Here is a 25,828-nt window from a genome sequence, read left to right as displayed (position 1 = left end):
AGATCACCAAGCCCGAGGTGTGCGCTGCATCTTAACATGTGTGGGGGTGCAACTGGGAAGAGACCAGAATGTGGGGTTGTGGGAGCAAAGACCTGTGACAAGGATGAGGGGTGCTGGTGATGTGGGTAAACTTGGGAGAACTACTGTGATCAGCACACTGTTCTCAGCAATCAGAATGCCTCCCTCTCCCCTCCCCGTGACACAGATGCAATGGCCAGCAGAAACTTTTCAGGAAATGATGGGGAACTTGTGCAGCCTCACATAAGATGGGGTGACAGACATTTGTAGGTTCAGGTCAGGGTCCTGGGAAGAGGGAGCCTGAGCTATCATGATGCCAGAAGGGTGGGGGCGGGTAATCCCTGTCACAGCACTAGCGCCAGTCACTGAACTCATGACAAGTCACAAGGCACTTCTCTAAGGGAAAATTCATCCAGTCAGGATCAAGAGAGGGTGAGAGAGGGTGGCCAGATCAGAGAGCTGGAGGCCATGCTATGTGTCAGCTCCGCTGCTACCTCGGGTTCTGAAAGATTCGATTCTACTGCGCAGGTTTTTTTTTCTTTTAATTGTGGTAAAATATGTTGTTGATGTTGTTCAGTCCCTAAGTTATTGCTGACTCTTTGTGACCCCATAGACTGTAGCCCACCCAACTCCTCTGTCCATGGGATTCTCCAAGCAAGAATACTTGAGTGGGCTGCCATTTCCTTCACCAGGGGATCTTCCCAACCCAGGAATCCAACCTGCATCTCCCGCTGGGCAGGTGGATTCTTTACCACTGAGCTACCAGGGAAAGCCCGTGGTAAAATACACCTGACATGAAATTTACCATTTCTGCCATTTTAAGCATACAGTTCAGTGGTGTTAAGGACATTCACATTGTTGTGCAGCTATCACCAATATCCATCTCCACAACTCTTTCATCAGTCCAGCACTAAGCACGTCTTTCAGACGGGCAGGTTCCATCAAAGTCTGACAACCCCTGTTCAGTGGATGTAGAATCCCAGCTCCTCGTGTCCAGAGGTCAGAGCTCCTCACACATCTGCTGACTCTGCTTAAGTTTCTACTTTGTTATTCTGGACCTGCTGTAAATCAGTCCTGTCCCCTCGAAATTCACTTGTTGACATCTTAGCCATTAGTACCTTAGAATTTCATGAAGGGACTTTAAAGGAGTAATTGTTACCCTTAATTACTCCGGGCCTAATCTAATCTGACTGGTGTGCTTAGACGACGAGGAAACCAAGACATAAGGGCAGAGACACAAGCCTGGAAATCAGTGAGGTTAGAACACACCCCCCATCACCCACAGATATAAACTCAAAATGACTTAGCAACTTAAACTTAAAACATGACACCATAAAACTCCTAGAAGAGAACACAGGTAAAATATTCTCTGACATAGATAATATCTACGCTTTCTTAGGTTAGTCTCCCAAGGCAATAGTAATAAAGCAAAATAAACAAATGGGACCTAATCAAATGTACAAGCTTTTGCACAGCAAAGAAAACCATCAGAAAACAAAAAGATAACATACGGAATGGGAGAAAATACTTCCAAATGATGCAACTGACAAGGGGGTAATCTGCAAAATATGCAAACATTTCATACAATTCAATAACAAAAACAAAACAAACAACCCAATTGAAAAATTAGCAGAAGAGCTAAATAGACATTTCTCCAAAGGATATATATATATATAGATGGTCAATAGGCACATGAAAAGATGTTCAACATTATGAATTATTAGAGAAATGCAAATCAAAACTACAGTGATGTACCACCTCATACCAGTCAGAATGGCCAGCATTAAAATAACAATGGCTAGAAAGGATACAAAGGAAATAAAGCTTTCCTACACTGTTGGTATGGGAATAGTTTGGAGGTTTCTCAGCAAGTTAAAAATAGAATTACCTTATAATCTAGCAATCTCACTCCTGGGCATATATCCAGACAAAACCACAAAAAGACACATGTACCCCTATGCTCGTAAAAGCACTATTCACAACACCCAAGACATGGGAACAACCTAAATGTCAACTGACAGGTGAATGGATAAAAAAAGCAGGAACGAACGCCATTTTCAGAAACATGGTTGGACCTGGAGATTATCATACTAAGTGAAGTAAGTCAGAAAGAGAAAGACAAATATCGTATGATATCACTCATATGTGTAATATAAAATATTGCAAAAATGAAACCATCTACAAAACAAAAACGGATTTAAATATAAAATATTGCAAAAATGAAACTATCTACAAAACAAAAACGGATTTATAGACCTAGAGAACAGACTCTGATGTAAAATAAATTATTTTTACTTTACTAAGTATTTTCAAATCTACAGAGTAGTAAGCATAAACCAAGGGTCTTTCCAGTCAGTACTGAAAACTTTGCTTCTCATGTGCCTTAAAAAAAATGATGGAGGATTGACAGATTAAGGGATAAAGAAGCTGTGGTACATATATACAATGGAATACTACTAAGCCATAAAAAAGAATGCATTTGAGTCAGTTCTAATGAGATGGATGAACCTAGAGCCTATTATGCAGAGTGAAGTAAGTCAGAAAGAGAAATATAAATATCATATACTGACACATATATAGGGAATCTAAAAAGATGGTACTGATGAATTTATATTCAGGGCAGCAACAGATAAACAGACATATAGAAAAGACCTAAGGACGCGGGGGTGAGGGAAGGAAGAAGAGGGTGAGATGTATGGAGAGAGTAGCAAGGAAACTGACATAACCAAGCGTAAAATAGACAGCCAGTGTGAATTTGTTTATGACTCAAGGAACTCAAACAGGGGCTCAGTGACAGAGGGTAAATGGGGTGGGAGATGGGAGGGAGGTTTGGGAGAATGGGGACATGGATTAACTATGGCTGATTCTTGTTGATATATGACAGAAAAACCACAAAATACTGTAAAGCAATTATCCTTCAATTAAAAATAAATTTAAAAAAATTTTTAAAAAAAAGGATGGTGGTAAAGAACTGCCAGCCAAGTACCAGGTTACCAAGTCCTGTTCTCTGACTTAAAAACCGTATATCATCTTTCTTATTCCTGGGGTCTGGATCCATCAACTGCAATTCACAGGGGGAAATCTGCCACCTATCCCTCATTCCCTGAAGCATGGGCCTCACTGGTCTCCAGACACTGGAACACCTGCTATATTGTCCTTTCTTGATCTCATCATGATGCAAGATTTCTCTAGGATGGATCTTCTGAGGAGGGAAGGGAGGGGAGGAAGGGGCATCAGGGCAGAGTGAGCTGAGTCTCCCCAAGCACAAAGACTTTCCTGAGCTCTCTGCCCTCATCTCTGTAGGGTTCCTGAAAGCAGAGATGATAGAAACACAGGAGCAAACTCACTGTTCAAACAAGTGCCTGCTGACTCCTACGTCCACTGCACTGAATGGATCGTCCAGGAGGTAAATGTCTGCATCCTGATACACGGCTCTAGAAAACATAGAGAGACGTCAGGAGAGGACACGTCACACTGCTTGGGTCTCATCTCTGAATCATGATGGTGTCCAGTAACTCCATGTTCATTCCAAGAGTCCATGGAAAGAACCAAGACCCTGCTTCACACAGGCCCACCCAGTGAGCAGGGTCTGTGTGCTCACATCCACTAGGAGCCACAGAGGAGGAGGGGCAGGATGGCAACTGAAACCCCATTTACCTGGCGAGGCTGACCCGGGCTTTCTGTCCTTCACTCAGCGGGGTTCCTCTTTCTCCTATCACAGTTTGATCTCCATCCTCCAGAAGCTGTAAATCCTGTGTGGAGATAGAAAAGGGAAAGAGAATAAGATTTAAAATGTGTTCTCCTCTCCAAAGAAGACATAGAGATGACTAACAAACATGAAAAGATGCTCAACATCACTCATTATCAGAGAAATGCAAATCAAAACCACAATGAGGTACCATTACATGCCAGTCAGGATGGCTGCTATCCAAAAGTCTACAAGCAATAAATGCTGGAGAGGGTGTGGAGAAAAGGGATCCCTCTTACACTGTTGGTGGGAATGCAAAATAGTACAGCCACTATGGAGAACAGTGTGGAGATTCCTTAAAAAACTGGAAATAGAACTGCCATATGGCCCAGCAATCCCACTCCTGGGCATACACACCAATGAAACCAGATCTGAAAGAGACACGTGTACCCCAATGTTCATCGCAGCACTGTTTATAATAGCCAAGACATGGAAGCAACCTAGATGTCCATCAGCAGAGGAATAGATAAGGAAGCTGTGGTACATATACACAATGGAATATTACTCAGCCATTAAAAAGAATTCATTTGAATCAGTTCTAATGAGATGGATGAAACTGGAGCCCATTATACAGAGTGAAGTAAGCCAGAAAGATAAAGACCAATACAATATACTAATGCAGATATATGGAATTTAAAAAGATGGTAATGATAACCTTATATGCAAGACAGAAAAAGACACACAGATGTACAAAACAGACTTTTGGACCCTGTGGGATAAGGTGAGGGTGGGATGTTCTGAGAGAATAGCATTGAAACATATATATTATCAAGGGTGAAACAGATTACCAGCCCAGGTTGGATGCATGAGACAAGTGCTCAGGGCTGGTGCACTGGGAAGACCTAGAGGGATGGGATGGGAAGGGAGGTGGGAGGGTGGATCGGGATGGGGAATACATGTGGATCCATGGCTGATTCATGTCAATGTATGGCAAAAACCACTACAATATTGTAAAGTAATTAGCCTCCAATTAATAAAAATAAATGAAAAAAAATGTGTTCTCCTCTCTTAACTCAGTTGGTAAAGAATCCACCTGCAATCAGGAGTCCCCAGTTCAATTTCTGGGTTGAGAAGATCCCCTGGAGAAGGGATAGGCTACCCACTCCAGTATTCTTGGGCTTCCCTTGTGGCTCAGCTGGTAAAGAATCCCTTTGCAATGCAGGAGACCTGGGTTTGATCCCTAGGTTGGGAAGATCCCCTGGAGAAGGGAAAGGCTACCCATTCCAGTATTCTGGCCTGGAGAATTCCATGGACTATATAGTCCATGGGGTTGCAAAGAGTCAGACATGAATGAGCGACTTTCACTTTCCTCTCATCCTATTTTTTTTATTTTTTTTTTTTTAGCCAAAACATGTAGCCTGTGGGATCTTAGTTCTCTGACTAGGGATTGAACCCACAATCTCAGCCATGAAACCATGGAGCCCTAACCACTGAACCACCAGGGAATTCCCATCCTCCTAATCCTTTAGTACAAGTTCTTCATACAAGTATTTGATCAAGAGCAACGGGAATGTTTCATAGTGACTAAACTATAACCTTGAACAACAACAACAAAAACCTCTTTGGTTTCTCATTTGTTTTCATTCTGTAGTTTTTCACAGCATTTATGCATTTGACTGTTTTCACATTTATTGAAGATCAACCTATACACCAGGCATTATTCAGGGCAGGAAGAATTCAGCCACAAAGAAACAAAGTCCCAGAGTTTCTTTCCATGGTGGGAGATGGATGATATAAGAAATTAACCTGAGAGCAAGTACTGAGGACAGGAAGGAAAAGCAAGCCGGCTCAGGGGGATGGAGAGTGAAGGAGGGAAGTGAGTCCACAGTGGGGGGAGGGCTCTGCTCAGAGTGGGTGTGAGCAGATCTGGGGGAGGGGCTCAGGCAGACCTGGAGAGGCTGCTCCTCACAGAGGGAAGGGCAAGTGCAGGGGCCACGGGGAGATGCCCAAGAGGTTCAGAACAAGGAAGCAGGAGAGCTGAGTGAGAATGAGGGGAGTGAGGGCGGAGACAGAGCAGGAGGAGCCTGGGGTCACTCCAGTAACAGGGGAAGGGGGAGAAGGGAGGACTGACCTGGTCTGAGGTTTTTTAAAGAATCACTTCTATGCTTTGTGGAAAACAGGCAGTAAAGGGGAATGGGTGAGGGTGACTGCAAGTGAGGAGGCAACTGGAATAATCCAGGGGAGAGATGATGGTGGTCAGGACCAGAGTGGGAGCAGCAGGAATGGAGCGAAAGGGCCACACTCCAGACACACTTGGAAGGTGGAGTCTGTAAGACCTGCTGACCAGATGGGAGCAGGCTGTAAGAGAAGAGGAGACTGTGGTGTCTGAGATGAGGAAGGGGAAGGGCAGGGCCTCCATTCACTGAGTTGGGGAAGATGGTGGATGTTGGTTTAGGAGACTTCCCTTGTGGACAAGGTGAGATGATATCATGGTGATATCACGGTGCAACTGGACATGCAAGTGTGAAGGTCTGTGCTAGAGACGCAGGTGTGAAAGCTAGTGGCCAGGGTGGTGAAGGCACAGGACTTGTTTTATCAGGGAATGAGTGTGTCTTAAATTTCCAATTTGCTAAACATAATATCAGCTTCCCACTTCCACAGAAGGAATAAGACCTGACTGGCGTCTTCACAGTGATACTTAAGACCAGTCATACAGTGACAGACAAGAAGTATACAAGGAAAAGGAGCAAAAAAAAAAGCAGGCTGGACAGGAAAAACTAAAGGGAAACAGTGTACTCAAGGAACAGGGAGCAGATCAGCTAAACCAAGTAGACGCTTGCCCATGGAAGCAGAAAATACTCAAAGTTAAGGATATGAAGCTTTGATTTGAGATTTGGGGAATCTATCATAAGTTTTATTTGAATACTATTTAAGAAACAAATAGACAAATCTGTTTATTTTCCCCAGAATACCTGGGGAAATAAAAAAAATGACAAGAACATCCCCAAAACCACAAGATAACAATCAAGTTTAAGTGACACAGTTATTATATTAGAAATTTTAGACTGCCTGTAATGATCACTGGACAGACCCTGGCATAGACAAGCAGCACTCATTTCTTTGTCTTTACTTTAGCAAATTTGGGGAGGAAGCAAGTGGCACACCGGGGTCTCCATGATAAACAAATCCTTTGATCTCCTAAGTCTCACTTTCGTCTTCTACAGAATGTGCTTCAGAAACAAGAGTCACTAAACTCAAGGATGCTGTGAGAATCTAAAGTGTAGGAAAACCCTCCATAAATGGAAAAAAGGACAAGAATTGATAACTTGCTATTGGTGACTGATCACACTCCTAGTAAACGGAGAAACTGAGACTCAATCCTTGAGCCTGCTGACTCCTGGACCTTGGAGTTATCTCATCAGTCTAAATTGATATTCTCAATGTGATTACTTCATATCTCCCTATTTTATTACAGAAAAGTTTTCAGCTCAATGAACTTAAAGGTTTACTTCAATTAGATCTAGTTTAATGTAACACAAAAAATTTCGCTTTTTTAAACTATTTTTTCCTCCAAGATTAGGCAGATGTGAGCATAGGGAGAACTGTAAGGAGAAATCTGTATAATATTTATATGCATTTAAGTATGGAAGAATGAAGAGAAAAAGGCTATGTCAGTAACAGTTGCTACCATTAACTGAAACCCAGACTTGTTTGCATTTCACAGGCGTGGCCTGCAGCCTTTAGGGTAATCCCACCCCTCCCCCATTTAATAAGAGGAGAAACTGAGGCAAACACCTGGAGCTACCATCTGGGACCATTTTTCTCTGACGGCCAACCTTTCCCACTACACGCGGGGTCTCTGTATCTTCAGGCCAAGACAGCTCTGCTGCCGCGGCTGCTGCTTACTCACTTCCGTGTCTGACTGTGCGATCACATGGACTGCAGCCCGCCAGGCTCCTCTGTGCATGGAGCTCTCCAGGCAAGAGTACTGGAGGGGGTTGCCATGCCCTCCAGGGGATCGTCCCGACCCAGGGATCCTGCATTGCAAGCAGATTACCACTGAGCCACCGAGGAAGCCCAAAATAACTCTAGACACCTCTACTATCTGTGACCGTCTTATGTCCATCCACCGACACGTGGATTCCAAAAGGAGATAAGCAGAGGCTCTCTTAACTCATTAAATGTTTCCCAAGTGCTGCAAAGACCTTGCTAACCTCTTGCTACTTGCTAATCAGTCATAGAGGGCATTTCAGAGCAGCAGCAAAACCTCTTGGAAGACTGCTGAGCCAGTGTCCTCATTTTGCTGTGGAAACCTCAGGCAGGTAACAGGACGTGTTCAAAGTGATAGCAGGCAAATGACACAGCCAGGTCCAGGACTCCCCTCTCAGTCACTCTTCTGCCCTAGGCCTCCCTTCCTGCCAAGGACAGAATGGGCACGAGGGGCCCCAACTCTGTCCTAACCATGCACACAGGAGAGCAGTCCATCTCTGTAAATATTTGTCTCATCACATACAGAAGAATTGCTGTGCAGCCCAGTCTTGCAGGGCCCCTTCTCACAGAATCTGCTGCATGGATGGTCCAGGGTGAGGGAAGCCTCAGAACACAGTCCACGTTACTGGTCCAGTCACGCCATGTGGCTGCAGCAAAGCATCACCCCCCAGGGAGAACGATGGCCCCTGAGGAAAATGCTGAATGCTAGCCACTGTCCCACAGCCGCTCTTCTCCAGAGATGCTCAAATGTGGGAGAGAAAGACAGGGCTGAGCTTCACCAGAAAGGCAAGGTCATGAGAGAAACCCTCACACCTGGCCTGGGTCTTTGGAGTCTGATGTGGGCATCAGGAGCTGGACATGATTAAGGTAAAGAGGAAATGCCTGAGATTTGTTTTTCCACATCCCACCTCCCACCTCCCACCTTCATCCATCACCTGCTTTTTAAAAAGTTCTTTCTTTTAAATGTCCTCAAGCCAGCACAGCACCGAGGACAAGCATGGAGTCTAGAGTTGTGCAGAAACAGATCTGAACTTGAGCTCCAAATGTTAAGGACGGCTGTTTCATCCCCAAGCTTCAGCTTTGCCAGCCAAAAATGAGGAATTTAACATCGAGGACACTCATAAAGAATAACTTACATACCTTCTTATGTGTGTATGCACACATGTGTGAGAGAGAGAAAATGATTTGCATGTAGACTCTGAATGGGAGCTGCTGTTCTGTTTACATTTGCTTCCCCCTTTTCTTACACAGCATTTGTAGTGTAGCATTAGTCGCTCAGTTGTGTCCGACTCTTTTGACCCCTATGGACTATAGCAGGCAAGGCTCCTCTGTCCATGGAATTCTCCAGGCAAAAATACTGGAATGGGTTCCATTCCCTTCTCCAGGGATCTTTTGGACCCAGGGATTGAACCCAGGTCTCCCACACTGCAGGCAGATCCTTTACCATCTGAGCCACCCAAGAAGTCCATATATTTGCTCTTAAAATGTTTTTAAATTTTTGGTTGCACCTGTGGCATGTAGGATCTTAGCTTTTGATCAAAGATCGAACCTATGCCTTCTGCATTGGGAGCATGGAGTTTTAACCACTGGATCACCACATTATAAACACCATTTAAAAAAATCCAGCTCATGCCTGCTACCTTGATACTTTAACCAGAAAGGGTTAATTATGAATTCATACTGGATCTTCTTCTGTGACTTTAATCCTTATTTTGCCACATTTGTTACTGCAGGCATGCATAATGGCCTGCCTCAAGAAGATAGCCTGACCATGCCCACCTGTGAAGGGTTGTGAGGAAGTGAAACTAACATATCTCCCAGCATGTGGCTTGTTGCTTTATAAGATACTCAACAAGAATTAAATGATATTTTTACTTTGTTTCCTCACATCCAACCGTCTCTGATTCACAGAAGAACCTGGCATCTGCCCCTGACAAGCTGGCTATTTTGAGGTGCTAACCTGCCATCTCAGCTATTTGTAAGGTCTCCTCAGAGAATCATTTTGCCTTTTTGCATTTCTTTTTCTTGGGATGGTCTTGATCACTGTCTCCTGTACAAACCTGTCACAAACCTCTGTCCATAGTTCTTTAGGCACTCTATCAGATCTAATCCCTTGAATCTATTTGTCACTTCCACTCTATAATCATAAGGGATTTGATTTAGGTCATACCTGAATGGCCTAGTCGTTTTCCCTTTCCTCAATTTAAGTCTGAATTTGGCAATAAGGAGTTCATGGTCTGAGCCACAGTCAGCTCCCAGTCTTGTTTTGCTGACTGTATAGAGCTTCTCCATCTTTGGCTGCAAAGAATATAATCAGTCTGATTTTGGTGTTGACCATCTGGTGATGTCCATGTGTAGAGTCTTCTCTTGTTGTTGGAAGAGGGTGTTTGCTATGACCAGTGCGTTCTCTTGGCAAAACTCTGTTAGCCTTTGTCCTGCTTCATTCCATACTCCAAGGCCAAATTTGCTTGTTATTCCAGGTGTCTCTTGACTTCCTACTTTTGCATTCTAGCCCTGAATAATGAAAAGGATGTCTTTTTTGGGTGTTAGTTCTAAAAGGTCTTGTAGGTCTTCACAGTACCATTCAACTTCAGTTTCTTCAGCATTACTGGTCAGGACATAGACTTGGATTACTGTGATATTGAATGGTTTGCCTTGGAAATGAACAGAGATCATTCTGTTGTTTTTGAGATTGCATCCAAGTATTGCATTTCGGACTCTTTTGTTGACTATGATGGCTACTCCATTTCTTCTAAGGGATTCTTGCCCACAATAGTAGATACAATGGCCATCTGAGTTAAAGTCATCCATTTTAGTTCACTGATTCCTACATCAATCTTCACCCTTGCCATCTCCTGTTTGACCCCTTCCAATTTGTCTTGAGTCATGGACCTAACATTCCAAGTTCCTATGCAGTATGGTTCTTTTCAGCACTGGACTTTACTTCCATCCCCAGTCACATCCACAGTTGGGTGTTGTTTTTGCTTTGGCTCTGTCTCTTCATTCTTTCTGGAGTTATTTCTCCACTGATCTCCAGTAGCATACTGGGCACCTACTGACCTGGGGAGTTCATCTTTCAGTGTCCTATCTTTTTGCCTTTTCATACTGTTCATGGGGTTCTCAAGGCAAGAATACTGAAGTCGCTTGCAAATCCCATCTCCAGTGGACCATGTTCTGTCAAAGAGTCAGACACAATTGGGTGACTGAACTGATACTGAACTTCCCATCTTCTCTGTCAGTGGCTTCCAAAATAAAGTCCCTTCCTTGTCTCAGCACCTCATCTCAGACTTATTGGCCTACAGTGCAGCGAGCAGAGTGAGCTTGGACTCAGTTCAGTTGATCAGTCATGTCCAACTCTTTGAGACCCCATGGACTACAGCATGCCAGGTTTTGCTGTCCATCACCAACTCCCAGAGCTTGCTCAAACTCATGTCCGTCAAGTCAGTGATGCCATCCAACCATCTCATCTTCAATTATTTCCTTCTCCTCTTGCCTTCAATCTTTCCCAGTATCAGGGTCTTCCCAATGAGTCAGTTCTTCGCATTAGATGGCCACAGTATTGAAGCTTCAGCTTCAGCATCAGTCCTTCCAATGAATATTTAGGACTGCTTTCATTTAGGACTGGTTGGATCTCCTTGCAGTTCAAGGGACTCTCAAGAGTCTTCTCCAACACCACAGTTCAAAAGCATCAATTCCTCGGCACTCAGCTTTCTTCATGGTCCAACTCTCACATCCATACGTGACTACTGGAAAAACCATAGCCTTTACAAGATGGACTTTTCTTGGCAAAGTAATGTCTCTGCTTTTTAATACACTGTCTAGGTTGGTCATAGCTTTTCTTCCAAGGAGCAAGCATTTTTAATTTCATGGCTTCAGTTACCATCTGCAGAGATTATGGAGTCCAAGAAAATAAAGTCTGTCACTGTTTCCACTGTTTCCCCATCTATTTGCCATGAAGTGTTGGGATTGGATGCCATGATCTTAGTTTTTTGAATGTTGAGTTTTAAGCCAGCTTTTCTACTCTCCTCTTTCACCTTCATCAAGAGGCTCTTCAATTCCTCTTCACTTTCTGCCATAAGGGTGGTATCATCTGCATATTTGAGGTTATTGATATTTCTCCCAAGAATCTTGATTCTAGCTTGTGCTACATGATATTATTACTGAGCCCACAGTATGAAAAGAGTGGACTCAGTAACAATATCATTTCCACAAAAGAACGATCTCCCATTGACAACAACCCAGGAAAAAGAAACAAGAGCATTAAACAAGCAATTCTGTTTTGCTCACATCATCACAAAATGCTACTCATCTGATACAATCTATGATGGTCAAGTCATTGTTCAAGCAAAATTACTATTGCTTCACAAAGCGATTTGGAGCCTTTAACACCTTACCTTTCAAACACCATCCCAATCTTTTCCTCACAGTACAAAAGAACACACTGCACTGAATAGGCCTGGGGAGGAGAAGCCCTTTAATGCTATTGTTTAGATTTTTATAACCCAAGAGAGTAACACAGTATTTATCAGTATTTACATTTTTCTTTTTTGCCAGGTTATATTGTTTTATCAGGTAATTTCGTTTTCAGCATTCATTCACTGATTTCATCTAAATTTCAGAGTGTCGCCTTGCCATTTTCTGTGAAACACAGAGTCTTTTCTGAAAACAATCTCTCCCCCAGTGAAACAATACAGTATTAAGAAGAAATGCTAAAGCATTCTATTTTCTTTAAATAAAAATACTAGTCATAACCTAGTGGAAAGAAAAACCTGGAGACTGAAAGGGACTGAGGAGGTACCAGCCAAGTGCAGTGGGCAGACCTCATGTGGCGTCTGACTCAAACCAATGGTAACGGAGACTTCTCAGTGAGATGATTAGCAACAGGTAAACTAGAAGGTTGATAATATTTAGGAATTTGGGTTATTTTTCAGATGAAATAATAGGTTTTTCCAAAGGCTCTCCTAACTCTTAGAGAAAAACTAGTCAAATGTTCATATGTCAGTCACTCAGTGGTGTCTGACTCTTTGCAGCCCAATGGACTGTAGCTCACCACGCAAGAATATTGGAGTGGATAATCATTCCCTTCTCCAGGGGATCTTCCAAGCCCAGGAATCGAACCCACATCTCCTGAATTGCAGGCAGGGTCTTTACAGTCTGAGCCACCAGGGAAGCTTTGAAAGTGAAAGTGAAAGTCATCCCCTTGTGTCCAATTCTTTGCGACCCCTGGACTACAGAGTCCATGGAATTCTCCAGGCTAGAATACTGTAGTGGGTAGCCGTTCCCATCTCCAGGGGATCTTCCCAATCCAGGGATCGAACCCAGGTCTCCCACACTGCAGGCAGACTCTTTACCAGCTGAGTCGAAATCTTTACAGATGAACTAATCTGAGGTCTAGGATCTGCTCCAGAATAATAATGGGGTGGGGGTGGGGCTGGCAGAGGGCAGAGATGGAGATGCAGCAAGACTGGCCACCAGCTGCTCCTGGTTGAAGCTGGGGAGTGGGTACATGAGGGTTCATTACACTATGCACTCTAATTTTAGAAATTTTGTAATTGTCCACTACGAAAATAAGTTAAAAGTGAATGAAACTTCACAAAGTGAAACAACTCCCTCCTCAACAAGGCATTCTGAAAATTCTTTATGACATCAGGATTGAAGGAGTAGCATATGTGCCTGCATACTTACTCAGAAGACCAGTGTAAACATTAAACAACATTGAACGACCTTTCAAACTTAAAAAAAAAAACAAGAACTTTCAACAAACTTTACTGATTGTTTAAACCAAGTCTGTCATTTGAAATTCTAGTGCATACTTCTCAAAAGTCATTACTCACCTCTCCCAAAGCACAAGCCTTTATTACTTCTTCATATCGGTCTTTTTCATATTTCTTCCCAAATAAAATGTTACTCCTCACAGTTCCTGAGAACACCCAGGGCTGCTGAGAAACATACGCAATCCTCCCGTGCACACTGACCTGCCCGTGGCTCGGGGGCAGCTCCCCCAGCACAGCGCGTAACAGTGACGACTGAAACAGACAGCAACACACACACGTGAACAGGGTGCACTCAGGATGGAACACATCCCATAGCACAGCTGACCCCAGCCTGGTGCTTGATACACAATAGAACCATTGCATTTAGAACAGGATAAAGTACAGCCCTGGAAATTTGAACAAAAACAATTGAAAATAACACTACTGGTCAATGAAAAAGAATGGTTGATAAGGAATATTAATAAAATAGTATAACAATCTCCTCTGCCCAAAAGGAGCCCCCAAATGAAGCACTACACTCAGCAAAAACTAAGAATGTTTAACATCTTTCACTAGCAGAGCAGCCCAGCAGGATGTGTATTTCATGCACCTGATGTTTAGTGCAGTTGTTCCTGCATCCAGGTATCCTTCACTTGACACTTATTCTTAAAAAGCTATGCATGAAGAATATATCCAAAGAAGATTACTTAAAATAATTCTGAAATGAGTTGTGTCTAAAGAGCAAAAGTCCATCATAGAGGAAATTAGCACCCTCTCATGTACACATCTTACATTTAGGTTTCTGTATTTTGTTGTTTCATAACACAGGACAAGAAAGACAAGTGCACATGTCTTTCAAATCTCTTGTAACACACAGAAGTGACATATCTGTGTCTACACCATCAGAGTGCTCACCACACTGGGCTGAAACAAACTGCCTATGTATCTGTCTCGCCCTCGAACCTGGTTGCCTCTGGATGGTAGAGACGTTGGGGTCTCGTTCACATCTGTGTTTTTAGCTCCAGCATGTGGCTGAATATTCACTACATGTCCACTGAAAGGATCACAACAAGTCACATGAGGAAATGCTCAGAGCTTCCTGGAAGAGCCTTCACCATCTCCAGACTTCCTAGAGGGGCTACTGTGATGAAAAGAAGTCCCCACTCTCTCCATCCAACCTGAACAGGTGTCACATCAATAATTTCATTCACTGAGACGTCCAAATTCCTGACAATGGTTCCCAACTGTGCAGTGTGAAGCACCAAGAAAGAAAACACAGTTTGTGATTATCTAGGTTTATTTGGCCATGAAACCTTCTTGCAAAACTAATATTCCATGGAACAGGTTGAGAAGCGCTATTCTAGGTACACCCAATTCAAACTGTGTAACACACAGCTCTGGGATCAACTCTGAGAATTTAACAAGGGCAGTGGTGTTGCATCAAGCTGAAAAAAGGCATCACAACTTACCTTTCCTGCACCCACAGGTCCAACCACAGCTAACAGGTCACCGGGTCTGGCAGTAAAGAAAAGGTCTTGTAGGGTTGGGGTCTCTGATGCCTGCAAATTAAAGTTTATAAAAATGTGCCCATTTCAATAAAGTAACATATATTACTTCAGAAGGTAGAGAAAATTACGTAATAGTCATTGATAGGCTAATGTAATCCACATTTTTCTCCTTCCTATTTTAAGATAGAAAGTCCCAGAAGCCTTTTCATCCAATCATACATATCTCTTTGGGGATTAACAAGGATCATTCTTTTATCAGATTTCCATAAGGACATAGCTCTAGACACCCACAGAATTTTAGTAGTAGAAATGACAAGGCACCTGCCTGAAATGCAAACTGTATAATGCACATAAGCTTATTAATATAATGCAGTTAATAGAATATTCAGCTTGGGAGGTTTTTAATCATTTATACGTTTTCATCATGACCCTTGGTTTTAAGTGTCTCATTAATCTCCACAGTTCAATTCAGTTCAGTCCCTCAATCGTGTCCAACTCTTCGCAACCCTATGGACTGCAGCATGCAGGCTTCCCTGTCCATCACCAACTCCCAGAGCACACTCAAACTCATGTCCATGGAGTTGGTGACACCATCCAACTAGCTCATCCTTTGTCATCCCCTTCTTCTGCCTTCAATTTTTCCCAACATCAGGGTTTTTTCCAATGAGTCAGTTCTTCACATCAGGTGGCCAAAATGTTGGAGCTTCAGCTTCAGCATCAGTCTTGCCAATGAATGTTCAGGACTGATTTTCTTTAAGACGGACAGGTTTGATCTCTTTGTTGTCCAAGGGACTCTCAAGAGTCTTCTCCAGCACCCCAGTTCAAAAGCATCAATCAATCCCCACAAGGTGGCAGCATAAATTACTGGCATGCCTGGCCCTGTAATTAAATAATTTGAAATCTCCACTAATCTCTCCACTTTCATTTGATAAAGAATGAACCTCAGTAGTGCTCAGGAAGCAAAGGGGTATTTTACGTAATAGTCATTCTTGGCAAATTAAGTGTTATTAATAATGGTCCAAGCTCTAATTTTTAACAAGACCTCTAATTTAATACCACCACCATCACCAACAACAAAATATGAGGAATAAGTTAATTATGATGTGATGAATCAAAATGATAAAGCCTCAATTTTTTATGTATTTATATGCATTACCTGTCTTGCCTCAGTGGAGGTAATACAGTACTTCTACTGAAGAAAAACAGGCAGCTTATTTACTGCCTGAGCCACCAGGGAAGCCCAAAGGAACAAAATAACAAAAACCCTGGAGACATGCGCGCTGGGCCCCCACCCAGGGCAGCGGAGGACAGACAATCACTGTGCAATAACAAGTCACATTCCTGAGAGACTGACAGCTTCATGTATGTTTTACATATCAAAGTGTTAAGAAAATTGTCAATAGCTGCCAATGCTTTAAAAAAAAGAAAACTGAGTGGTGACACTTGACTCTAAAGTGCCCCAAAGACTAAAAACACGACTCTGAATTTAAAAGTCTGAATATTCCTCAAAATGAAAATTTTCTCTGGAAATAAATGAACTAATTATAAAGCATTCACATGCTAAAAAATGACAATTATTTTGCATGGTCAAAAACACTAGCCCCAGATTTTAAAGAAAGTATAAATCTACCAAGAAGAAGCTAGATGTTAAAACATAAGAAATATTTTTTAACCTTCTCCACTTCTTTTCTGCCGCATAGAGTTCCTATTTTATTACTTATCACTCAGCTATGACTGAAAACAATGAGTCACATACCAACGTCAGCTCCCTGTCCCCACCCCTCAGTTTCCCAGGGTCAGACACAGAGTTCCCTCCCTGTTCAGGCTTCAGGATCGGGCACTACTCTGCCGAGACCAGTAGAGGGCAGTATGCAGCAGCGCCGACGTGCTGGGTCCAGTCAACTCCGTTATCCAAACTCAGGGGATGCTGACTCAACAAGGATCATTAGCTGAGCCTTCACTCTGTACCAGACATAGTTGAAAACCCCTGCCCCATGAAGAAATGGAGGCTCCCACAGGACCATTTATTTTACAGCTTCAAGATTGAGACCAAGTTCCATCATTTCATGAATGAGACCTGGGTCCCTGAGACCTGCCCCCACCTGCCCATCTGCCCACCTGGTGTCTAGTGGAACAGGTTACAGAGTTCATGTCCATATCCTGCCTCCCAACCCAGCAGGGGCTACATTCAGATTCAGCTTCTCTTTAAAACCCCAATGTCTGTGTCCCCCGTCCAAGGGATCTCTCACCCAAGATCTAACCTGACAGCCATAATTACTAATGACCCCAGCAAGGGGCACAGTCCTTCCATAGGCAAGGCCAGGACAACGTAATAGGCTGTTCTGTTTTACAATGCAAGTTGCAAAAAAGTCTGAGAACATGTTATTAAGTTCTTGAAAGAAAAACAAAATAGCTCATTTTAAAATGCTGCATAATTTGGTACAAAAGAAATTTGGTAATGGGTCATTAAAAAATATGTGTTAGCATTCACATGGAGTGGTATTTATAATGGAATTTTAGTGCTTTCCATAAATGCTTCAAGAATACTGCGATGAGAAATACAAAACAGGAGGTAAATCTACTGGAATAAGGTATGAGAAACTCTCAGGATAGGTCAGGCACCTTCTGTGAGTTTCCATGTGCAAATGGTACAGGGATGTGGTTTTATATATTTGGGAACATACTATACTACTGTGTTATTGATGGAGATGGCAGGCACTTAAATCAGAAGCTGGTGAACACCATGCAGGTGGCAAAACAGAGTCACAGGCATGAAAGACAGGAGGAGTCTACAGAGCCTAGACACTTACTCTATGGTCCCCACTCTGACAGCAGCCAGGCTCCTGAGCTCTGCTCTGGACAGTGGATCCTCTGGTAGAGACATCTTCCTGAGTCCTCCCAGCTCTCGGTGGGAACAGTTTCCTGCCTTTGCTAATTGCTGGGTTGTCTCACCCACCACCATTTTGCTGTTTCTGCTTTTACCCACTCTTATCATCTATGTAACTAATTCCCTGCATGGAACTCCCTCTCCCGTGGTGAGGTTCTGTTTTCCTGACTGATCCACACTGATACAGGAGGATGAGCACAGAGGACCAGGGAACCAGGGAGGCAGGAACATTTCAATCATTGGTAAAGGAGGCAGCATTGCATGTGCAATTTTGAAAGCAGACCCTTGCTTTTTTCGGTTTGTCAGAAAGTCATAAATAAACCAAGTGTTGGAAAATCACCAGTTCTCCCTGTCAGTTTCCACACACTGCAACCCTTCAACTAAGAATCACTGGGGTTCACTATGCCCACCTGCTATTTCCTTCCTGCCCCTGGCTGCTACGAAAGTAGCCAGAACCATCCAGAAGCTTAGGATGGGAGAGCCCCCACTCTACCCCACAGCAAAGATCCAGATCATGACCTCACTGCATGTACAATAAAGTGATCTGATGATGAAGGCAAAAAATGTACACTGATTCCCCAAAGCCTCTTTAACAACTTTATTCATTAGTTAAACCATTCCACACTGCAGCATTTTGTCCATCCAATTCTTTAAATTCTAACATTATAAACACATGTACTTTAAATTCAAAATGTGCTAATACTTTGAAAGCTCTCTTGAAAATGAAATAAAGAGCAACATGTCAAACTTCTTAAGCTGATTTTACATGTAATCTCTATTAGCTGCAAACCTGATTCCTGATTTTGAGAATTTTTATAACATACTCTCAATAAATGAGCAAATCACAGTTTACACCATGTAGAAAACCTCATCATTCTCCCATAAACCTATGTCTTCAGTTGTCAATTAGTAGTCGTGATCTTGGGGTAGAGGACTTGTTACCTTATGCCAAGAAGCAGTGAAATCGTTCATATACACTATTGTTTCACCATCTGATGGCAGCTGAAGGTTGAGCTGTGGTATCTCATCAAGTAATAGGAAGTTCTACAGAAAAAGGAGAAACACAGATTGTTAAACTATAAGAACAAAGCACAAACAAAAATAATTGCTTTCCTGGAATTTATAATAAAAGATTTTATACAGCTGACATATCATTTTGTCAGCTGTACTTAAACTAGTTCTGTTTCATATTAGAACATACTAAATAATATATATTATATAGAATAATATATATCATATGGTATACATAATCACATAATATAGTATATATGGTATGCAAAGAGTGTTTTATATACACATGCATGTGTATATATAAACATATTTATATATAAAGCACATATATATATATATATATATGTTTATATATAAACACTGTTGTTTAATTGCTCAGTCAAGTCTGACTCTTTTGAGACCTGCATGGGATTTTCTGGACAAGAATACTGGAGTGGATTGCCATTTCCCTCTCCAGGGGATCTTCCCAACCTAGGGATCAAACCTTCATCTCTTGCAACTCCTGCATTGCAGGAGGATTCTTTACCATTGCGCCACCTAGGAAGCCATATAAACATAAGGTTATTTACCACTAGTACCAACTGGGAAGCCCCATATAAATATATACATACATATATGTGTGTGTCTGTGTGTGTGTGTGTATAATAAACAGTTCCTGGCCATGAGCAAAGTAGTGACTTCCTTAACAAGTATACTGGTTCTTCCTTAAAGAGAAAATATGACTCCAAACTTCAACACATTTAGAACCTGGACATTTTCATTGTTTACCTTTTGAGTTACCAACAACAAACAGGAAAATTGGTAGGAAAGTATTACACAAATACTTGCTGAACCCCACCAGGTGCCAGGCACCCTGTGATACCACTAGTAACACAGCAAGGAAGGCCTTGCCCAGGCCTTCAGGCATCAAGGGGCACAGGACAGGCTGGGACAACAAGACCAATGGCAGAGATGCCAAACGAAAACCCTGGCGACGCCTGTTTTGCATCATGACCTTTCCCTAGACACTTAAACACACTCTGCCTTTCTCCTAATGTGTTTTAAGTCAGTATCACTGTTTTCCATTAATTATCACTTAAGTTGTTATTCTAAAATGAAATGCTCTTAAATTTCTCTTAAAAATATTTTACAAGCATCTTTCCACAATCACTGTCTCTTCTTCTTGATCACTGCCCTCTCTCCTACAACAGGAATGACTGTAGCTCCCACTTCTTGCTTTGTTCACACTGCTTAGCAGTTACTCAGTGGAATGTAGCTGATTAAAACCAACTCCTGAGAACCACTACAAAGCTAGCATAATGTTATGCAGGAAAACTCCCTCCTGTCCTGCAAATGCTAGACATAACCCAACAAGAAAAGCTACTCTGGCAGAGAAATTGAGTAAACAACTGAGACAACCCCAGTGCCATCGCCTCCTCCAGGAACCATGAAAGTGTGGCAGAGACTGCTGGTTGTCCTCAAAATCTGCTCTCATTCTTCCCAAACCCCAGATATTAGCTGCAAGTGGCAGCCTGGAAGGAGGCCCTCACTCTCCAGGCTCCCAAGAGATAGAAGAAGCCACGTGATTAAATCCAGGTCAGTGGAGAGTGACAATGTCCAGAACCTTCCTCCGCCCCATGGCCTGGGCTTTGGAGGCTGCCAGCTTGGTCAAGGCCATACACAATGGAGTAACAAGGAAGAGTCTGGAACTTCCCTAATGATGCAGTACATAAGAATCTGCCTGCCAATGCAAGGGACACGAGTTTGATCCCTGGTCCAGGAGATTCTACACGCCACAGAGCAACTAAGCCCATGTGCCACAACTACTGAGTCTGAGCTCTAGAGCCCAAGTGCCACAACTACTGAAGCCTGGGCACCTAGAGCCCATGCTCCACAATGAGAGAAGTCACCGCAATGAGAAGCTTGCTTGCCACAGCTAGAGAAAATCTGTGCAACAATGAAGACCCAGCACAGATAAAATTAAATTTTTGTTTAAAAAAAAAGAAAGAGTCTGAGTCCCTAACACCATGGAGGATGATTCCCGCAATAAATAAATAGATAAAAGCCTGCTGAAATCCTAAACTATTACCTCAAAATATGACTTAAAAACAGGGTTGCTGCAGATGTAATCAATTAAGGTGAGACCACACTGGAGTAGGGTAGGCCCCAAATCCAATATGATTAGTGTCCTTATAAGAAGAGAAAACCAGAGAGACACACACACTGGCAGAAAATGCCCGTGTGATGATGGAGACAGAAGCTGGAGTGATGGCAGTTACAAGCCAAGGAAGATCAAGGTTTTCCTGCAACAACCTAAGCTAACAGAGGCAAGGAAGGATTCCCTTTTGCAGGATTCAGAGGGATGGTGACCCTGCTGACTCCTTGACTTCAGACTTCTAGGCTCCAGGACTGAGAAACAATCAATTTCTGAGGTTTTAAGCACCTGTTTGTGGTACTTGGTTACAGCAGCCCCAGGAAACCCATACAGAGCCTTATAAGGACACTTGCATGAGAAAAAAATAAACTATTTGTGTAAGCAGTTTTAAAATGGGCAATTCTAGGACTCATAGGCATACTGAGTACAAATCAACACAGGGGGAAACTGAAATAAGCATTTGAGGATGTGCGAGAAAGAAAACAACACATAAACAGTAACCTATTACCCTAAAAATCATAAACTCACTTCAAGTCCTTGACACCCAGAATATCATGCCCCCGAATCATAAATGTGATTGCAATCGTCTACTGCAAAAGAATAACTAGATGTATGAGACAAGTGCTCAGGCCTGGTACACTAGGATGACCCAGAGGGATGGGATAGGGAGGGAGGTGGGAGGGGGGTTCAGGATGGGGAACACATGTAAATCCATGGCTGAGTAATGTCAATGTTTGGCAAAAACCACTACAATATTGTAAAATAATTAGCTTCCAACTAATAAACATAAATGAAAAATAAAATAAAATAATAAAAATAAGAACAACTGGTAAAAACCGAACATGAAAACTTGCTTCTGTGCAGGAAAAGAAAGACATCATGATCCCTGCATCTCTTTCAAAGACCAGCTGGTGGGAGACGGCATCCACTCGTTCCCTCTTCCTCTCATCCAGGCTCACTGAGAATGTAACACTGGCCATGGCTCCTCCTACCTGCCCTGAGCCTGAGTCCAGCAGGAGACAGGGTGGACGGATGGTGGTCTGAGGACTCCTCTACAGACTCTCAACCACCACAGCCTGAGTTCTCTGTCCACATCACCTCTTCTGTAGTCAGCCAGGTACCAGCTCTCACCTGTTCTGACACAGCTCATCCCTCTCCCAATGCTTTTCTCTCAAAACAATATAATTTCAGAATTCCACCCACTATTAACCACTGAAAATATTAATATAACTTTTCTTTTGCCAGTTCCTTCTCCAGCCCTCCTCAGCACCACCAAACCAATCCCAACACCACTTCTTCCTGATCTCTTTACAGCACCTCTGAGTTTCCATCATGCTTAACACACCCAGAGACCCATCAGCACCTAAGTCCACACTCCCCAGGTGGACTCTGCCTGAATGCCCTGAGTACTAACCCCATCCATCCTCTGAGTCAACCTCAAATGCTAACCCTCCACGGAACCACTCAGGACAATCCAGGCTGGCACTGCCCTCCCTACCTCTGAATCCCGAGAGAGATAGTAAGTCACACAGAGGGGAGACACTACATCATTCATGCACATACAGTCACAACTCCAACTGAGACCAAGCTTTGCACAGAGTCAACCCCTCATGGGTAAAGCAAGGAACAGACTGCAGGGCTGGTTCAAATCAATAGAAACACTGACTGCATGACTACTATAGCCTTACACAGTCTGAGCTAACATGGCAACAAGCAAAAGGTTACACATACATGTTATACATTTTGTCTGGACAGAAATTCCAGTTTTAGCTTAAATGTGTTACTAAGACCAAAAAAAACAATGTTAAGTATGTGCACAGTGAAACAGAAATCTTCCACTTTCAAAAAAAGAAGAAGAAAGTAAAGAACAAGCATGACCTAAGTAAGGAATTAAATCTGCTGAGTGTTGTTCACAAATAATAGGTCTGAGTAGGGAAAGAGTCACAGTCTTCCAGGGGTTAAATGACACTCCATTCAGCACATGACCAACTCATGAAGGTGCAGAAGTGCTGGCTGGATTCTTCTCCAGGACTCAGGCTAATGCAAAAGCTGAAATTAAATTTCTCTTAGATCCAGAACAGGTTCTGCAGGAAAGTGTCAACATCAGAACCATAGCCAAAAAGTGTGAGTTCCCAGTGGCTGGAAATGGAAAATCTGCTTTATGAACAATATAACCTCAAAGACACATTTTATGGCATGTAAAATCACTGAAGACTTTCAGTGCTTCAGAGACAAGATATTTACAATCCTAGTGGAGTCATTCAATTCCAAGGCCTTCAGACCCCTTTTCTTATTAAAAAAAAAATAGAGGGACTTCTTGGACCTATAAAATCATAGTAAAACCTCATATTCTCTATATGAAAAAAGGAAATTGAAAACCATTTATAAACAAGAAGACACAAAACTATGAAGACCACGTGTAGGTCTGCCTGTGGGTATGGGCCACCACACCCCCTCCAAGCTGGGCAGCGGTGGTGGGTTTCCTTCCTAGGACTCCCAGATATGACCCGAGAAGAAATCCTAGGAGATGACCATCCAGTCTACTGAGTACCAGGCTGCGGGGGACAGTGGGGCAGCAGAGCTCAACCCCACACTGTATTCTAAACTCCTCATGTCCACCACACTTCCAGCCCATCTGCGGTCAAACCTTACCCAGCTCTAACCACCTGGTCAGTAAACTCAGCTGAACTTTTCTTCCACTCTTGCTGCCCTTTTCACCTTCTAATTGGACATTAACCCACCTAAGTGAGAGGCAGGTTGAGGAAGAAAATGAACATCCAATCATCGTCTATTACCTGTTAGATAACAGCATAGGAACTAAATAAAAGGACAGGAACTATATAACAGGATAGGAACAAAATAACAGAAAAACAGGATAAGAACTAAAGAGCCTCTTGAAGAAAGTGAAAGAGGAGAGTAAAAAAGTTGGCTTAAAATTCAACAGTCAGAAAACTAAGATCATGGCATCTGGTCCCATCACGTCATGGCAAATATTTGGGGAAACAATGGAAACAGTGACAGACTTTATTTTCTTGGGCTCCAAAATCACTGCAGATGGTGACTGCAGCCACGAAATTAAAAGACACTTGCTCCTTGGAAGAAAAGCTATGACGAACCTAGATAGCATATTAAAGAGCAGAGACACTACTTTGCCAACAAAGGTCCGTCTAGTCAAAGCTATGGTTTTTCCAGTAGTCATGTATGGATGTGAGAGTTGGACTATAAAGAAAGCTGAGTGCTGAAGAAATTATGCTTTTGAACTTTGGTGTTGGAGAAGACTCTTGAGGGACCCTTGGACTGCAAGGAGAACCAACCAGTCAATCCTAAAGGAAATCAGTCCTGAATATTCATTGGAAGGACTGATACCGAAGCTGAAACTCCAATACTTCGGCCACCTGATGTGAAGAACTGACTCATTTGAAAAGACCCTGATGCTGGGAAAGATTAAAGGCAGGAGGAGAAAGAGACGACAGAGGATGAGATGGTTGGATGGTATCACCAACTCAATGAACATGAGTTTGAGGAAGCTTCAGAAAGTTGGTGATGGACATGGAAGCCTAGCATGCTGCAGTCCATGGAGTTGCAAAGAGTCAGACACAACTAAGCAACTGAACTGAACTGAACAGGATAGGAAGCTGAATCGGGCCAAAGATAGTCAGTGAAGTAGGTCTTACAGCAAACATTTAGATATTTCTAAGCATCCCAGAATTCAAAACCAAGTTCATGCTCTCCTCTACAAGTTTGGTTCTCCTCTAGTATTCATTATTTGAGTGAATCCAGGTGATTTTATAGCCCCCAAATGTGAAGCAGCCTGAGATCCACCTTTCCCACCCTCAATACCCAACTCAAGATGTGCCCCGAGTATCTCTCAAATCTGGCCAAGTCTCTCTATTTCACCCTAAACCTAACCACATCATCTCATCCCTGGACCACATATGGCATTAACATACAGACACATCATCTCCCCGCCTCTGCTCAGGGTCCTCACCCCAACTCCCTGCCCCATTCCCAGGTTGCAGCCAGGCTGACCTCTGAGATGATAAAAGCTTTGATGCCAACTGTAGAGTCCAGTACAGTCCACTGCTCAGGCCTCCAGCTCTCTACTCTGCAGCCTCAGACATTCTTGGTTCCTCAAAAGCACAGATCCCCATCTTGTGCACTAAAAACCTGTGTTGCATCACACCCCCAGGAAAGTGAGAAGCATCAGCCTTCTACCTCCCCCAGCCCAAAACAGAATTCTCTGGGTAACTTCTTCAATCTTACCAGGAGGCATCATTTTCAAATCTACACCAGTGACTTTGACAAAGCACCTCATGGCACCTCAGAACTTTGTTTCCAAGGACTAATGGCACACAAACACATATCCACAATGAGTTTCACTATTTGATTCTTTATTAATCATGCACTTGATGAGACATAAATTCCAAGAAGGAAGGAATTCTCTCCTGCCATTGTACACACACATCTAGCCTCTGCCAGGCTTCAGGTAGACATTCAGTTACTTTGTGGAGTAAGTGACTGGATGAATAAATTCAAATTTGAACCCAAAAGTGTAGCAGAAAACAAGAAAGGGTTTTCTTCTCAACCGATTTTAGTCTTAGCAAGATCCTACCAATCCTATTGTTTTTTATATTTGTTAAAGTACATTTTCGCTTTGTTTGCTTTTTTCTACAACTAAGGCAATATTTCCCAAATGTGGCCTATTTACAGGTACACAGGGACATTTACTAAAGATATTGATATTTTGGGCTCCAGCCAAAATCACTTTTCAGTTAAGTTCAGTTCAGTATGAAAGGGGAAATTAACAATAACACAATAATAGTGGGAGACTTTAATACT

The 25,828-nt window shown here is 42.7% G+C and overlaps 1 protein-coding gene across 1 annotated transcript in view; it reads right to left on the bottom strand.

The window, feature by feature from the left end:
- LOC110142410 (ATP-binding cassette sub-family C member 4-like) overlaps positions 1-25,828 on the bottom strand; it is a 176,119-nt gene that overhangs the window by 103,767 nt on the left and 46,524 nt on the right. The window contains 5 exon segments of the mRNA XM_070471513.1: positions 3,366-3,452; positions 3,676-3,770; positions 13,531-13,722; positions 14,919-15,008; positions 18,787-18,888. Of these exon segments, the coding sequence (XP_070327614.1) occupies positions 3,366-3,452; positions 3,676-3,770; positions 13,531-13,722; positions 14,919-15,008; positions 18,787-18,888 (566 nt within the window).

The sequence above is a fragment of the Odocoileus virginianus genome, chromosome 8, assembly GCF_023699985.2.
Source record: "Odocoileus virginianus isolate 20LAN1187 ecotype Illinois chromosome 8, Ovbor_1.2, whole genome shotgun sequence".
In the NCBI taxonomy this organism is placed as follows: Eukaryota; Metazoa; Chordata; class Mammalia; order Artiodactyla; family Cervidae; genus Odocoileus; species Odocoileus virginianus.
This window is presented reverse-complemented; position numbering and strand designations above follow the sequence as displayed.